The sequence below is a fragment of the Denticeps clupeoides genome, chromosome 6 (assembly GCF_900700375.1).
Source record: "Denticeps clupeoides chromosome 6, fDenClu1.1, whole genome shotgun sequence".
Taxonomy (NCBI): Eukaryota; Metazoa; Chordata; class Actinopteri; order Clupeiformes; family Denticipitidae; genus Denticeps; species Denticeps clupeoides.
Genome location: NC_041712.1, coordinates 17,268,657 through 17,286,059, shown reverse-complemented (window position 1 = coordinate 17,286,059; position 17,403 = coordinate 17,268,657). Strand labels below are relative to the sequence as shown.

The following is a 17,403-nucleotide window of genomic DNA, read 5'->3' as shown; positions in this document are numbered from 1 at the left end:
GCGAGCATACACTCTACCCCATTCTTCAGTCAGGGCTTTCCAAACGGCGGTCCCTTCTGCCTCCGTACGGGCAAGTCTCCAGCTTTCCGAATGGCTGTCCCCATGACATTACATCTGCCCATTGACTGACCAAAAGGGCAGCCTGTGAGTGGGAGGACACATCTGCTCACACCTACATTATATACAGACCCGTGGAGGCGCAGGACAACAAAGATGCCTCTGTGATCTCAGCTCGGTGGAAACTTATCCGCAGACCAGTGAGGTCACAGCCGATTCAGCTGGCATAGCTGTGGTCTGGTGAGGCATCGCTTCAAATATGAGGTGTTCATATCAAAGGCACCCAGTGTGTGCATGTAGCTATGAGTGTACAAGTGAGGCACGTTTCATCTGTTCCAAAATTGAGAAACAAGAGCTTATATTACTTTTTTCAAACTGGCCCAAAGCACAGCGCTAAGTGCTGGGTGGGGGTCTTGTTCTCCAGCATAAAGACATTGGTGTCCTCAGGATTTACTTAAATAGATAAAGCATTTAAGAACCAATTGCTAGCTATATCTGAACCCTTATTAGTCGGTATGTAATTATTTCACCCAGTACGTGATATTTTATATCGCTGTCCTCTGCATTAATTTTGAAATTAGTGCCCAAAAAAAAAGTTGTACAGTGAAAAGTAGATTTCACGCTAGAAGTAATGTATTTAGAATTTCATTTAAATTGTCTTGTTTATTGTATATTGTAAAACATTGTTTTATATCACTGTATAGTTATTGTATCATTCTGTTTGAGAGACATCAGCGGATGAAATACCTTGTGTTAACATACTTGGCCGAAAAAAACGATTCTGATTCTGAACTGGAAAGACTATTTTCCGTGCAGCTGCCCATGGGACAGCGCGCACTGCAGTCGGCCCTGTTCCATATTGAGATGGTGTGAGAGGGATTAGATGGAGCTTTCTGTGAGATCTCAAACCCTGGCGACGGCTTCTACCCCTGCACGTTCTGGTGCCAACAACTGCTGAAGCCAACCCGATCAGCACAGCCATGCAAAATTCCACTTCCCTGCACCACACTACATCAGATTTAAATCTATCTCATGCAAAGACTTCAGTTAACTAATACAGGGTAAGATGTACTGCTCTAGAGGAATAGATGCAGGATTTCAGACACCATATGGGGTCCATGACAGATTATATTACAAAGGGGCATCCTAGGGGCAGTGGTGGCCTAGCGGTTAAGGAAGTAATCAGAAGGTTGTCGGTTCGAATCCCCTGAGCAAATGCCACTGAGCAAAGTACCGTCCCCACACACTGCTCCCCGGGCGCCTGTCATGGCTGCCCACTGCTCACTAAGGGTGATGGTTGAAAGCAGAGGACACATTTTGTTGTGTGCCGTGTTGCAGTGTATCACAATCACTTCACTTTCACTATAGTGAAACCATCATCTATGCTGGGAGGAATGTCATCAACATCAAGATCTTTTACTATTTAGGAACATAACGACGTGAATAGCATAAAGAAGTACTTCACAATGGAAGCCAGCAAGACACCAGAAGCTAAATTCTAGCTGTGGGTTGTTTTCTTTTTGTTATTATTAAAAATAATAAGCAGCTCTGAAGCAGCTCTTCCCACGAAACAATTAAAAAGGGGACCCGGGCGAGGGGGCACTTTGTTCTGAGCTGAAACACAGAGGGGTACTTCGCCGTCACTAACAGGCTCGCTTTTTGCCGGAACAGAGGTCAGTTAGTAAATCCCCTGTGTACGGGCTGGCAAGATCAATGCTGGCTCCATGGCTATAGCCTCCCGCTTGACTGCACTCACCCTTTGATGTGTTTTTTTTTTTTTTACAGCCATAGGAGACAATAGAAATGGGGGTTATGGGAGAGAAGTGTGTGTGTGTGTGTGTGTGTGTTTTCTCTCCTTTCTAGCAAAGTCGCAGAACGTCTGGCTTTCAAATCCCATTCCCATTCATAATACTTCACCGGTGAGTCATGGGCTTCTCTCAAGGACTGGAATGGCCCATTTGTGTCTCTTTTTCTCACCTCTCCATCTCCTCTCTCTCTGTCTCATGATCTCCTGACCCAGGTCTTATGACTCACCAGGCCTGGAGCTGCCAGCCCAGCAGGAGTCTTTCCGACAGCGGCCACTCACGGATACGCCATCACCTCCCCGCCAACAACCGGTTTAAGGGTTCCACCACTTGCTTTTCCGAGAAGGCGGGGAGGAGGAAGCGGAGGCTTGGTGCAGCTGGCCCGTGTCTCCACGTATCGGCAGGGTGGGGAGTTGTGACCTGTTTTAGCGAAAGCTTCGCGTTCTGTTCTTTTGATTTTTGAGTGAACTTGGAACGCTGCCCCGATGGCGAGCACGCGTCTCCGGCTTTCGAACTCAATACCGGACGGATTTTACTGCGTGCGGCTGGGTGGAGGGGCGGAGGAATCTGAATGCAGAGAGGCGTGGTGACATCATCCCTGTAAAAAATGACCCCGCTCGGCTCTCTCCTCTTTCCTCTGAGTGCCGTGTGACAAACGCATTAATAAACACATTCCTGCATTCTGAGGTAGCGCGATTTCTAAACCAGCCTGACCTCCCTGATATCTTCATTTAAAAAGCTTATCTACTTTCACAACTCTCTCTGCTCAGTATCAACATCCCCCACAGCGTTCATCTGCAGGGAATTTATGACAGGCGATGAGAAACGGAACGAAATGAACGTCCCCAACGTCCTTCTGATCGGAGTCCATTCATTCTAATTTTGACATGTACGCTCGTATATTTACCCAAAGGCAGCAAGAGAAAATTACAGACCTCTTGTGCCTAGACAGTTTCGCTCCTCTGTTGTTTTTTCATGCTGCGCACACAACAATGTTCTCCTGCCTCTCATGTTAACCACAGTCATTGGAGTGGCCAAAGCGTTTGTACAGGAGTTCCTATTAGATTCATTCTGAAATATGCGTAAACAATAGCGTTTTCTTTTTCCTTGTAGTCCATTTGAAGATTATGCTGAAATGATATAACACCAGTTTAGAACTGAATACACTGGAAACATACAAAACCTTTCAAATGTAGTCTGGTATATGTTTAATAAGTACTTAAAAAGGAGCTGAAAGCTTGTTTTTACTGACAGTAGATTTTCTTGTAAAGGTGTCCAGTGTAGGTAATGGCTGAAGAGTTTGAAATTAGAGTGAAAAGGGGGTAATGTGTCGCTATGGAATTTGGCTTGCTAAGGTTTGGTGCGGAGGAATGCCACACATTTCTTTATGGGGAGAATTGCTGAAGCGGTGCCAGGCCGTAACCACGCTCAAACCAAAGGTGATAGAATATCCAGACGTGCACGCTGCACAACGGGGGGAATCCGGACCGTTCAAGCCATTCCACTACTGCTCTGCCGTTCGGCCCCCGCTTCCCTCGGTCGTGGACCCCCAACCCCCCGCTCTTTCGCTTTACTATTGTCTGCTGCGCTTCCCTCTGTCTCCCTCTCGCTCTTAAATCAGCACCGCCCTTTTGCGAGGCCGCACGCAGCGAGGGCCGGAGCTAGTAGGGACTTATCTGTGCTGCGCGCCACCCTTTAATTCCGAAGTGCAGCTCGGAGAGGAATTACTCGCTGCAAAAGGTCACATACCCTGAGATACCGAGGGCTTGTTATGCATATCAAAGTGGCTCCACATGACCGGCATTCAATACCGCTATCAGTGTAAAGCCCGAAGCGGCGATGGTCGAAGCTGCAAACACCGTTTTTAATTACGAGTTTGTTCCACTGCAGGGAGCTTGCATTCCATTCATCAGGTGATAGAATGGGTGGTAGTAGCCTAGTGGGTAACACACTCCTATGAACCAGAAGACCTGGGTTTGAATCCCACTTACTACCATTGTGTCCCTGAGCAAGACATTTAACCCTAAGTTGCTCCAGGGGGGGACTGTCCCTGTAACTACTGATTGTAAGTCGCTCTGGATAAGGGCGTCTGATAAATGCTGTAAATGTAAAATAAATGATGAGCATATGAGTGGCGCTACTATTACGACTCCCTGTGTGATTCCAGCGTGGCGCCCTGGGAAGTGGAATCCCCTCTTGCCGGCGCAGCTTCTCACCAAATCTTTGGCCCCGCTTTTCCTTAAATAAATTTACTGCCCCTATCTGAATCCAGCACTAAGAGTCTTTCGTCTGATATATGGACCGGAGTCTCTAAGAGGCCAGGCAGCCTGCTCTTAAAAACACATACCAAAAATGGGAAGGCTCCTTCTGACAGAGCAGAAGCTTAAAGCGGACGTTAATCTGATATCTTCTTAGTGAATCCTCGTCATCTGTTAGAGCAGATAAGTTCTGAGGCAGGTTTTTTTTTTATTATTATTTTCATTGCCTTATTTGGAAAAGCAAGGTTTTGAAAAAGCTTGCAAAAGTTTGATTTTGTTTTGTTTTGTTAATACTGTGATTTTGAAACCTTTTGATTGGAAAGCTTTGTATGGATGACCATTCCTCTGCCGGCACTGTTCCAGATAATTGAGTTCCAACTGGAACCGTCTGTTTAGACTTATTGTTTCCGCTGGAGCCCCGAATTCCTGCACCTCATAACATGCTGCCTCTTTCACCCAAAACCAGTGTCATTTCGGGTTCTGAGTGAAAAATATGCTCCATAATAAAGCCACGAAGTGACAAACAGAACTGTATGCGAGACAAGCGACTGCCTTCGGTATGAAGAGCATGTGGCCCACCACATACCCCAACCTGAAGAGCAGCACTTTTGGTTGCTAATTACAAGCAAATGGTTTTACACTGGGGCTTCTTCAGCTGACAAAAATTCTGTTTCAGAACAGTTCCTACATTTTTTTATCCCACTACAGTTCTAACACCATTCATTTGCCCCTCAGAACCAGGGATGGCTGCCTAAAGGGACAGCTGAAGGAATTTAACTGTGTATGCCACTTTTAATTCAGCCAAAATCAAGGCCATTGATTGAAGATCAATATAAGGTGCAATATTCTGACAGCCAGATTCACTCATCACTTCCCAGTTTTCAAACATAGCTTAACACCTTTTTCGACCACTGACAATACACATCAAGATAGGGCTTGATGTGGGCCATTTTAGGCCATTTTAAAGCAGCCAATGCAAAAAAATTATATAATTGCCTCTTTTTTTATTATGAGTGAATGATTACAAAGTGTTCAGCATTCAAGATTTAAGATACAAAATTCAAGATTGGTTTATACAGTACAGTACACCGTGTATTGAAATAATGTTTCAGACAGACCCCCCCCCCCCCCCTTCCCCCCATAGTGCAATTATAAAATAAAAATATATATGTATATACACACTAAACAAAGTATACTAACTAAAAACTACAGGAGAAATGTAGAACTTTTCTGTACAATGACCTGGTCGAACAGGACATAACTGGACAACATCATGTAGGAGTGCTTGGTAGTGGATAGCTTCAGTGAGCATTAACCCTTCAGGACTGTTAGAAAACCTTAACTGGTGGAGATCACAGTTAAAGCCATCAGAGTTAAAGCTCCGTGCTTTGGAGAGACTGACCTTTTTCCTTGTTTGCTATTTGTTTGTTTATTACATAACCTTGCATGTGTTATTTTGTGGTCGGTGACAATGGGTTTTGTGAAAATGATCAAATAATGAATGAGCACTACACCTGGCACGTGTGTAATTGTAAGTTTAGGTCATTGTAATGATAATATACAGTGGCCCTGTGGCCCTGTGCCGAAGGAGTACCTGCTGATATCCAACATGAGTTTTTCTCGACAGGCCTTAATCCTGTTCTGGGCCTCCATGTGTGTCATGGTGTCTGTATTCTCTCCATTGATGGCCAGGATGGTGTCTCCGGGAGACAGGTCCCCCAGTGCGGCCTTACTGCCAGGTGTGATCTGTCCAAAGGAAAAAAAAAAAGAAATGAGTTTTGAATGTAGCATGAACAAAGGTCCATGATAAAGGCAGAGCCACGCCCGAAACACTGTGCTGGAACAATGTGCTGAGTCCTGGCTGGAGTATAACATGATCTGCGGTTCTCCAACCCTTCGAGCCAGTGGCAACACAGCATCCCTTTATTTTGGCAACTCTTTCCACATTGTTTTTTTTCCCACACTCTCAGGGACGTGAAAGAATGAGGTAAACGACAGCCGCATGGCGCGATGAGACGGCTGGGGGCTATTCGCGCTTGAAAAATAACGAGCGTTCCTGAGCGTTTCTGGTTACATAGCTGTTACCGCGTGAGATTCAATACACACATTAATCACACAACGCCTCCCCGCCGTTGCCAGCCGCTGAGTTCGCGAGCGCTCGCACTCGCAGATAACCTTGATAAGGGCTCAGACGTGGCCATACGGGGACCGGCTGAGTGAGAGAAAGCAGGCTTCCCTCTGCAAGCGCTCACGCCTGACCAAGGCTGACTGCGCAAACTCGCTGGAAGGACCGCTTTGTCCACTGGGGGACAAGCGCTCTTGTTTACACATGAGAGCAATTTTCCATAATTACCACCCCTCCACCACTGCCACGCCCACCCACCCCTACCTCCTGCCTCCTATACTTCAATCTGGTCGGAACATCTGGATCTGACATGCAGAGGTTACACGAAATCAGCGTCTCCACTCGTGTGGACCAGCGCTGTGGGTGAAGGGCGGGGGAGCGTTCCTTATGAGTGGCTGGGGGACAGCAGGGTGAAACACAACCGGCGGTACAGGAATGTTTAACCCCGCGCACGTTTTCAGAGGGGTCACCGGGTCCAGGTACCTCGGTGGCCTCCGACCCGTGGGACACCAAGCGGTGCGCACCGGAAAATATACAGTTTAATGGTCGCTCTTAATCACCCCTTATTTACAACATGAAACATGAACATGTCCTCAAGGGCCCACAGCTAAACTGCTGTGTCACTTGTCAAGCCTCTTGCCTCAAACTCTGTCTGCCACTTACTGTTTTTACTGCTGTCTTTCACTGCACTTCAAAATTGTCATAGTGAGCAGTGGGCAGCCATGACAGGCACCAGGTGCTTTTCTCAGTGGCACCTCAGTGGCACCTTGGCAGCTCAGGATTCGAACCGGCAACCTTCCACTTCCTTACCCGCTTGGCCACCACTGCCCCTCCCCATATTGACTGTATGAATGAAGTTGAACACATCCTTTTTTGACTGATCATCGACAGTATTTGAATAGTTTGACACTTTAAAATGTATTTCACTTTACCTGTATTGAATATGGAACATTTTAGATGCACCAGAAAGTAAACTGCAAACAGGGCTGTAAGCTTTAAAATGAAAGGTAAGTCTACACCCCAGGCATAAACCACAAGTTGCTTTACCCGTTGGGCATTTTAAAATACATTACAAGCAGGCAACACTGAATTCACTATTAAGCTTAGCTGGTCAACCTGAACCACAATAACAATGTTGTTCATTTATGAGCCAGCTTCCAGTCCAGTAAGTTCATTCATGGGCCTTCATGAACGTTTCATTATATTTGATTGGGTAAAAGCCCCTGATAGACAATAAAATGTGAAAAGGCAAGACACAGACCGAGGTCTGACTGCTGAGTGGTCCTGAGCACAGTAGTGGATTGTTGGCCAAATGGGTTGGACCAGACATACTGGAAGTTATTATGGGGTGGCCGGGGCCGACCAAAGGGTCAGTGATGACTCATTTAGCAGTTAACACACACACATACACACTATACAGTACAGCCCAAATGTTTGGACACACCTTCTCAATCAATGTGTTTTCTTTATTTTCATGACCATTTACGTTGGTAGATTCTCACTGAAGGCATCTATGAATGAACACATGTGGAGTTATGTACTTAACAAAAAGTGGAGACCTGGCCTCCACAGTCACCGGACCTAAACCCAATCGAGATGGTTTGGGGTGAGCTGGACCGCAGAGTGAAGGCAAAGGGGCCAACAAGTGCTAAACACCTCTGGGAACTCCTTCAAGACTGTTGGAAAAGCATTTCAGATGACGACCTCTTGAAGCTCATCGAGAGAATGCCAAGAGTGTGCAAAGCAGTAATCAGAGCAAAGAAACTAGAATATAAAATGTGTTTTCAGTTAGAACCCAAACCATCTCGATTGGGTTCAGGTCCGGTGACTGTGGAGTCCAGGTCTCCACTTTTTGTTAAATACATAACTCCACATGTGTTCATTCATAGTTTTGATGCCTTCAGTGAGAATCTACCAACGTAAATGGTCATGAAAATAAAGAAAACACATTGAATGAGAAGGTGTGTCCAAACATTTGGCCTGTACCATATATGCGGCATACCTTTAAATTTAGCATTTCACACCTGAGATTTTTGGGAGAAAAATCTCAACTAAGAAAAAGAAACTGTAGCGTTTTGTTGCTTTTCATTGTTGCGTTACAGGCATGACACTCACTATTAGACTTTAAACTTGACGTTCATGCAAATCAAATAATAATGGCCGCTTTGTTTGACTCGTCGGGTGATTGAAACCATGACCACGGTACGGCAAATGCACTTATTTTTGAAATGCTGAAAGTTGCTAGGCTACCAACATCCTCACAGCTTTTGGTTTTTCCAAATGACAAGGGCCGAAACGACATTAACCGCGAGCAGCTGGTGGGCGAATGCATCGCCTCTTTGTTTATTGAGAACACAGATCCGCAGCTTTACCGCGGTCTCACCCAGGACCACGGTATTTAATTATGCATGTATGTGACACATGGCACATTGTAATGGTTTTTACCTTTTGTCATTGTAATTGTTTTGTTCATATTAGCTAGACTGTGCCTGCTAGAAATGGTCATTTTAAAATAATGATGGTTTAGGGAAAACCCGAAGGCTTAACTCCATTTGCTGAGATTCTTTATTATTTTAATATTACCAGCTTGAAAATGGCGTTTTTGGTTTGCATGTTCTTCGATACCTCACTGTGCTTACTTAACAGAGGAGATTTCCACCGGGCAGCATGCAACCGGCAGCACTTTAGATGCCGTGCCACTGCCAAAGTGTCCACAAGAATGCGGAGGGCCCGTTTTCTCCACGGACCGCTACTGATTTGCATTCAGCTTTGAGTCACGTTCCACTCTGGAATGTGGTGCTGTTGACAGATACAAAAGAAAAGAGATGTCCGGCAACGCCGGGAAAGCTTGGCCCGGTGAGAAATGCACAGCCAGCCCTTTCTGGGGAGACCGGGCCCGCGGCGAGAGGAAGGCCTCGGGCGTCATCAACTGCTGCCAAGAGGAAAACTGAAGAAGTGCACTGATACCGACCAGCCCAGGGGAAATGTTTGTGAAAGATAAAGGCCCGCTGAGCCAATCCTGAAATATGACCGTAGGGCCCCGCGCGTACTGCAGCCCGGCATTATACGAAGGTGCTTTTCGCTCCGCTTTCGGGGCCAGAGGAGCTTGATGGCAGGCCGCTGTGAGTTTTAGCGGGAGGTTGCGAACAGGCTGGGACAACACCAGCTTATCACTGTCAGTGACCTGGAAGGGGACCGTGAAGCGTTCGTCAAACAGGAGAGATGTTTTCACGGCCCGCGCTGCAGACGCCAACGAACGACTCGCGTCACTTTGTGCTGAATTGCTATTTCTTCCTGCAAAATGGTGCAAAGTTCTTAAGTCATGACCTCAGTGGAAAAAAAAAAAAACAAGAAAGAGACGTCCTCTGGGCTAACTTCATCCTCTGTGTCATATTTAAAGACCAGGGTTGCTTTAAAAAAGTGTTAGTTGTTGCCAGATGCAGGTGTTCTCCTGCGCAGCCAGAGGTTAAATGGGAAATTAGAGGCAGAAATACACAAATTGCACAGAAAAATAGTCTAAATGTCTGTCCTGTCACTAGTGTACTGGCGAGAGGGTTTGGTGTGTAGGCATGCCGTAAGCATCAAGTATTAAAGCTACTTTGATAAACATGATGGGCTTGTTTCCTCTGTTATTCTGTGGGTTCGTGAATGTACAGCCATGTGAAACTCTTACAAAAATGCTGTTTTCTGACATTTAACTTAACATAAGCAATTAGGAAAAGCCTTCTGGTGACTATTCATAATTTTCTCCATGAATTCTCTGTTGCTGTAATATTTTGCCCCTTTACAGTACCCCATCTCTCGCCGCATTACTTACCACAGTACTGCATAAGTCCTACTGTATACACACAGAGAAATAAAGGTACACACGGGGTACAATATTAAACCTCCAGGTGTACCTTGCGGAGGGCCCTCAAAAGGTACAGGACAGGTCCTATGTTGCACCTTTAAAGGTACATGATTTGGAAAAGTATATAATTGTACCCACAAACCTGCACCACATGGAAATGATCCCAATTAACTCAATAAAATGCTTGGAAATTGCTAGATTTCAGCTGCACAATAGTGACAGAATGACTAGTGGATCTGACCAATTTATCCCAAAGAGGCTGATGTTCATGTTTGTAAAAGTAAGTTTGTCACAAAATAAATGGACATGGCACGACATCCATGTCCAAAGCAGTGGACTGAGACTCCGTGCCAGTGAGGTGAAGGTTGCCATTTCGAGCCCAGCCTCCCCGCATCTGTGGATCCTTACGCAAGGTCTTTAACCCCCAGCTCCTTTAACAGACCAATACATCATACTTATATGGAAATATAATTTTAAATTACAGTCATGACAGGCACACAGTTGTGCCTTAAATGGTACAGATGACTGAGGTACAAAAAAGTACCTGCGAGGATGGGTCCATTATTGCTCTGCAGAATGGTGCTGCCCCAGCGACAGGCATTTGCTCCCATATAGGTACACAGTGGTACTTCCATTTCTCTGAGTGTAGTGTGTAGTCCTTTTAGCACGTATAGACTCCTGCTGAAGCATTGCACCGTATTGTTCGGTCGTAAATAGAAAGGAAACGGAATTACGTTTCCTGTTGAACGCATTCGGGCTACGACTTCAGGTTCATGCTGAATGCGAGTTAAAGGACACGGAGGTCCGGCCGCCTGGGAGCATTAGCCCGGCGAACCCGCGGAAAAAGGGGAATAAACCACACTTAATTTTTTTTATATAAAAACCGGCACTTTTTGACCTCGTGGTGTGCGGCGTGTCGTGTCCAGCAGAGCAGGGGACATTTCATTCATTCTTTCTTTCGTTCGCTCATTCATTCAGATACATGATCCACTTTTTCCAGCCGATGTTCGGCCATTTAATGAGCCGGTTCGGTTCCGCTCGGTTCCCACTGACAGGGGGCAGGTTCGCAAACGCGTGGAAAGTTTTAGAGACGTTTAAACCACACGGCCTAGGATAGTTTTATTCAGAATGTGGTTTTATAGCGTTGTAATAACCCCTACGCACCCGTGAGATGGTCAGCGGCGTGCTGAAATCCCGTCCGCCCACCAGCCGAAAGCCCCACGGCGAGGGGCCGCTGAGAGTCACGGTGTGAGGCATGGTTCGTGAAGCGCGGGGGAAACAAAATCAGCGAGTTTATCCACGCGGGAAAAAATGTTTGTATAGGTCCACAGCCTTGTCTCTCGTCGTAAAAAAAAAATCCCCCATCCCTCGCTCGCTGCAGCCTTTAAATATGTAACGCGCCGGTGACGTCATGAAGGCGGCCGCAGCTGAGGCGTCGGGGCGGGACGGGCGCCATGGCAACGGCCCGGATCGGAACGGGATTGGTCGACGGCGGCGCCCGCTGGAAAAGGCGACCTTCGGGATGAATTGCACCAACTCTCACAAAATATATGCCGTGCAAAAGTTTTTAGGCAACAATACAAACCAGTGAAAACAAAGAGCGACTGATTTACCTAAACCGTTCATTGCTTAGGCTTCAGGGTGAGTGTCACGAATGTGGGTTTGATTGTGAGTTACAGATATACAGCACTGTGCAATAGTTTTAGTCAGAATTGAAAATAATTAGAAGGTTTTTCATCTGACCGGGTCTAAAACACACATATAATAATAATTATTAAAGTGGACGTGGCAATACTTTCATTTCATTTTTATATCTAGAGATAAAAGTACCGGGTTAGTCTTTGTAAACTAATAAATTATCTCCTCGCAAAAGTCTACAGATGGAGAATAAGATTGAATTGCTGATTAAAAACAAAAGTTTAAGTGACATTAAGCCAACACTTTTCTAGTGATTCTACAATGTAATATCCCAAAAGCTCCCTAAGTAGTTATTTTCAGTGACTTATCCATGACACAGTCTGTACGATATCATCAGTTGTGATAGTTCAGTCTGACCTCACCCAAGAGTTGTCTCCTAGTCCATCAGGCTGTCAGAGCGGGATGAGTCAAGAGCTCTTCCCACGACAAAGAGCAATTTCATCATCACTGCAAGTGCCAATCTACACAACCGCACAATTATAGAGAGAAAAAGATGAATTAACTTTCATCTGTTTCCTTTGTTAACTGTAGGCCAATGTTAAAATGTTTTAACAGATTTCATTAAAATGCTGGGCCTGAATTGATTTATTTTTCTGAAGGGTGATATGAAAGAAATAGTCGGGAATGACTTTCAGCAGAGATTTCTTTTTTTACATTTCAGCATTTGGCAGTTATATGAAACATGAATCCCATCATTCAGCAGCTTTATATGACCTTCAGATGTTAAATTGGTAACACTTTTCCTGTATAAAGATTAAATGGCTTGGCATGCTCTCTCTTAAAGACGAATGTCTTTGGACATGACACATAATGGAAACAGTGGTGGCATTACTGAGCCGTTGCCCAAAGTCTCCCAGGGAAATAATAACATTTTTTGAAAATTATGCAGTATGATTCATGTGGTAGGAATAACGGTGAGTGGAATATTGGTAGCAGATGCGATTGTGGGACGCCTTGGGGTCAAGCTGTTTCACAAACCTCGGTATGCACGATGCATAATGCATACGCCGCACTGGGCAACACTGAGTGAGAAAACTGAGACCCTCTGATGTAAAATCAGACCTAAAATATATAATAATTTTCAATAAATACCACTCTCTCTGTCTCTCACACGCTCGCTCTGTGTTTACTGGCAGGTGTTTCGCTTAACAAATGTAAAATGTCAATTGAATCCCTTTATGAATTTATTATTTGCATGCAACAAAAAACAAGTGGTTTAACCGCAGCAAGCCACAGCCAAGCACAGGACATGTGGTGGGAACAAGAGACAAATCCATTCATTTATTAAGTTCATTTTATGTAGTTTTGTGGTACGTTTGTGGAACTGATCCTTGCATTTCACGTGTTGCGCTTGTTTTTGTCAGTACATTTTTAAAATGATAGTTTCATGAGAAGGTCATTTCCTGTGTCCCCTCTCCTGTATCTTTTCAGAACATTGTTTGGGAGGTCAAGCGAAGCAACTTTGGTCAAAGATCATGCTGAGTGTGTTGATTGCTGATCAGTATTGTAGTGAGACCTTACAACTCAATCACAGGTAAAACACAATCCCATAAGATGTTTAGTCTCAACCATCCCCGAAGTACAACCGATTCCCGAGACGAATCCAAGAAAGGAGCAAAAAAGGATTTTAATAGGATTAAACAAGGAAGCTGGCTCTGACCCCAGGAGACCCGAGGAACAATATTTCCAAGGCAAAAATCGTTTGCAACTTTTTGATTAAAGCCAGGCCAGACGGAGGCGAGCTCTCCACTGTTCTGAGTCAGGAAGGGCCGTGGAGGGCAGCCACGCTGACAGCACGCTCAGGGCAGGATGCTGATCTCAGCCCTCTTTCCACTTTGTTCTCTCCACAAAATCCCTGCGCAGCTCAGCACTGCGCCTGCCAGACCCCCCAGCCCTCCCGGCGCACGTGTCACAGTCACCCACGACCACATTTGACGGTCCCGTCCAAACAGATTGCCTGGCAGCTGGTGGACTCGGAGCTAATTGCTTTTTAAAAAGAGTCAGCCGAGGTCCCTGCCTAAATCCTGCCCTGTCTAGCACGGTCTCTTCCATGCTGACTGGAGCAGAGGAAAAGAACAAGGGTGAGCATGAATGAGCAAACTGTGGACAGGCTTGTCTCTGCGCAATTGAGGTGATGCAATTATTTCCATGCAAAGCAATAATATGCAGATGTGAGCCTACATGCCCATTTCAGTGCAATCAAATGTGATAAAAAATCATTTGAACGGGATTTTAATAGTCAGACGTTGGGTGGCTTGTTTAAGAGCTCTGTTGGAACCTCACCATGTAAATCAGGCAGATGGATTAATCCCATTAAGCCTTTTTGCAAATCTATTCGGCGCACAAGCAACTCTGCGCCTTCGGGATCACAATGGCATGGCTGCACCCATTCATTTGCCAACAAGGGCAAGGTCAGCCCAGGTATGTTTAGAGAAGGATGGAGGTAGAATTGAGTCTTTGTGTGGGAGTCACAAGGAGGGCCCTCTCCGCTAAAGTTACAGGTGAGGGGCAGTGAATGGAAACGGATGAAGGCTATTCTGTGCAGGAACCTCTCCCCCATTATCTGAACAAAGAGCTACACAGGAGAGGCACCGCAACACAATCCGCATGGACGGGGAAGCGAGGGCATGGAGAGCCCTCCTTGTTCACACACACACACACACACACACACACACACACATATGCAGTCAGACGCACAAGAACAGCAGGGTGTGTAAAACGTGTCTAGTCTTGAGATGCGGACGACAAAATGAGCCTCTTGAATCTGTAGTCACGTCACAGTCACACAAAGTGGGCAAATATTTGGATACAAGCATGGTAGTTAAAAGCCTGAAACGCTGCCCTCATGTTGATCCAGTGCACAATGGGTCACAGGATTACATCACACAGGTCATTGAGATAAGGTGAAATGCCACTCGGCGGCTGTTGACACAGATTACATAAGGTACGTTTCTAATCTGAACACCTCAGAGTGTTGGTGATAGCAGGACAAAAGAGTGTTGAATGGCGCTGGTGCAAACGTCTCAAGTCATATGCCTCTTCACCTCGCCGTGATCATTAACGTGCAACATCTATGCTCCAGATGGATCCTAAGGAGAAAAGGCAAAAAAATGTTCCTACTTGTCAAACATTGGCTTGGGAAATGAAATAACAGAATCCCCTTTTATATCTAGGCCTGGACTAACCCTTCCAAGGAATGCCAAACAGTGCACTTGTGAGAAAGAACAACACGGTGCACCATGAGGAACACACCTACAGGAAATGACTCGGCTCTGGCTTTCATATTTCCAATCCTGGTTTTGTTAGCGCAGCGGTTGTCTGAGCCCAGGGTGGAATTAACTGCGCCCCTTAGCCTAATTGCTCCACAGGTCCAATGACGGGGTAAATAGCATAACAGAAACAAGGCACTTTTGAGTTTTGTTCCAACCGGGAAATGTGCTTTTTTTTTCATACCCACTTGGCTCCTTGTTTATGTTGGAATTGCTGCAATGTTATCGTGGCACCATGACTGCTGTATTGTTACCGTGGCCCTTTGTTTGGGCCCTGCTCGCATTAGTTGGACCGTGTGGCTTTGGACTGTTTGTGAGAGAATGCTTTACCTTGTCTGTGTAATTGCTTCCAGATGATCCTCCAAGCTGAAGAGCATACTTCTGTCAGGGAGCATCTGCCTGTCCAACCCTTTCCGGATTTCATCCATTTAAAAAAAGGATTTCATGGATTTCACACAAGGAGCTGAACAATTGAATCAATGTAATTAAAAAAAAACCTTCTTAAGACAATCAAAAAGGTTATGGATGGCTATATTGTGCTATATGTGATGTTGCGAGCAGAACACGGCGTGGCTATAAAACACGCTGGACTATTAACATTATTTATAGCCCTTATTGCCTTATTGTTTGTGGCAGGACTCATGGGTTTGTGGAGAAAGCGGAGACTTTCCTGTAGGAAGTTGGATCGGCCTGCAGACAGAACGTCTTGCTTTTCTGGCCCTGAGCGATCGAATGCGATTTGAAGTGAAAACCATAAAGGGCTTCTGGGGGTCTGCGTTGCCTCTCTTGCACTTTGAAGCGTTGTCCTCGGTTTGCTCAAGACTCTTGATGGCTTCAGCACATGTCGTAGAAGCGCAGCTCTCTCCATCTCCCTCGTGCTGGCCGCGTTGCACTCGTAGACGCTGCCTACACCCAAGTTCTTAGACAGGAGCCAAGACGTGCAGCAAGACCGAAGCGAACTCACTGGGGTGCAGTGCGATTCTACGAGATGGATGAAATGCAGCCAGCGCGTTTTACTCGTTGCACTTTTGGCAGGCTTTGACCCCAGTTGCCTCCCCAGCCCGTGTGTGACATGCACCTCCCTCATGTTGGAACACCATTTTTAGAATTCTGCTCTCCCCCGGGCTGGTCCTGTCAAAAACAAGAAGAAAAAATCTGCTCCTGTCCTTTGAACGTTCACAGTGTGAAAACTCAGGAGTTTTAACATGAGTTATGCATCTGCCAATGGGGGCAGATCTCTCTGCCGTGGGTCGGCAGTTATTTTTGTTAGGGGTAATAAACCTTTCCTTTGTCGATCTTTGCTCTCTTATCATCTTCCCGTGGGGCGGCTGGTGGTCCCTGATTGAACCTGCAGGCACCGCGTTAGTAAAGTTGTAACTCAGGGACAGAAATTCTTCGGTGACAAAAACTCACTCTCTCTCTCCTCGCTCGCTCGCTCTGTGTTACTCAAACATGGAGACGGTGGGAAAAGCAGAGCCAGATAAGCCCTGGTTCGGAGAGAGGAGGAGGATCGCACTCTGCCCGCTGCTCGACACGCTCCCGCCGAGGGAGCGATTAGTCGACGTTGAAGCGAGAGTGCTCAAAGTGCAGAGGGAATTTTGTCACTTCTCCCCTCGGATGACCCGGTTTTGGCTGCGATGACTGATGACTGAAACCTTAGATGCCGTACTGGCAGGACTTTTCCCTGACGGGATGCAGATATTCCACTAAAACCTTTCATGTTCACTGTCAGGTATTGTGTCTTTGGCACCTAGAGAGAGGATCTGTGGAATAGAGATCCTTGGAAGTGAAGCTCCACTAATTACAGGTTTTGTGTACCACAATGAAAGACACTGAAAATGATATAATGATTTTGTTGATAAAAATCTAAAATGGGCCAGACTGAGAAATATTTGACTAAAGATTTCTTCCTTCCACAGAGATATGACATTGTTGCTTTGTGAGTTCAAAAAATAAATTAAAAATATTTTTAATTAATTTTTTTTTTTGCAGTTTTGCCTCTACTTATGTGCTCTGTTATTGACCTTTTGGCTCAATTTGATTACGACAAACCAGGTTCCCCACTCCTCAGTAACCGGGAATACCGGCAAGTCTAATCACTTTTCCATCTGGAAGATGTTGCAAATGAGCAGAATGGAGGAGGTTTCATCATAATTTCCCTGCCAAAATCACTGTTACCTGAAGTCATCCAATGTCATCACTGTACACAGGTGACCTAGAATTTTGGTGCTGTGATGTCAACATCATCTCCACCCAAATTTCCAGGCGTGTATCAGTACTTCCGGACAGACTTTACTTTGCATAGAATTGATCACGGTTACAGTTTGACATTGCTGATTCG

General features: G+C 45.6%; 1 protein-coding gene across 1 annotated transcript in view; it reads right to left on the bottom strand.

Moving 5' to 3' along the window:
• pdlim4 (PDZ and LIM domain 4) overlaps positions 1-11,469 on the bottom strand; it is a 29,296-nt gene extending 17,827 nt beyond the window's left edge. Inside the window, exons 1-2 of the mRNA XM_028984407.1 lie at positions 11,260-11,469; positions 5,715-5,866 (exon numbers count right to left, since the gene is read on the bottom strand). Coding sequence (XP_028840240.1) covers positions 5,715-5,866; positions 11,260-11,352 — 245 coding nt within the window. The 5' untranslated portion in view covers positions 11,353-11,469. The remainder of the gene's footprint in view (positions 1-5,714; positions 5,867-11,259) is intronic.
• Between the last annotated feature and the right edge of the window lie 5,934 nt (positions 11,470-17,403).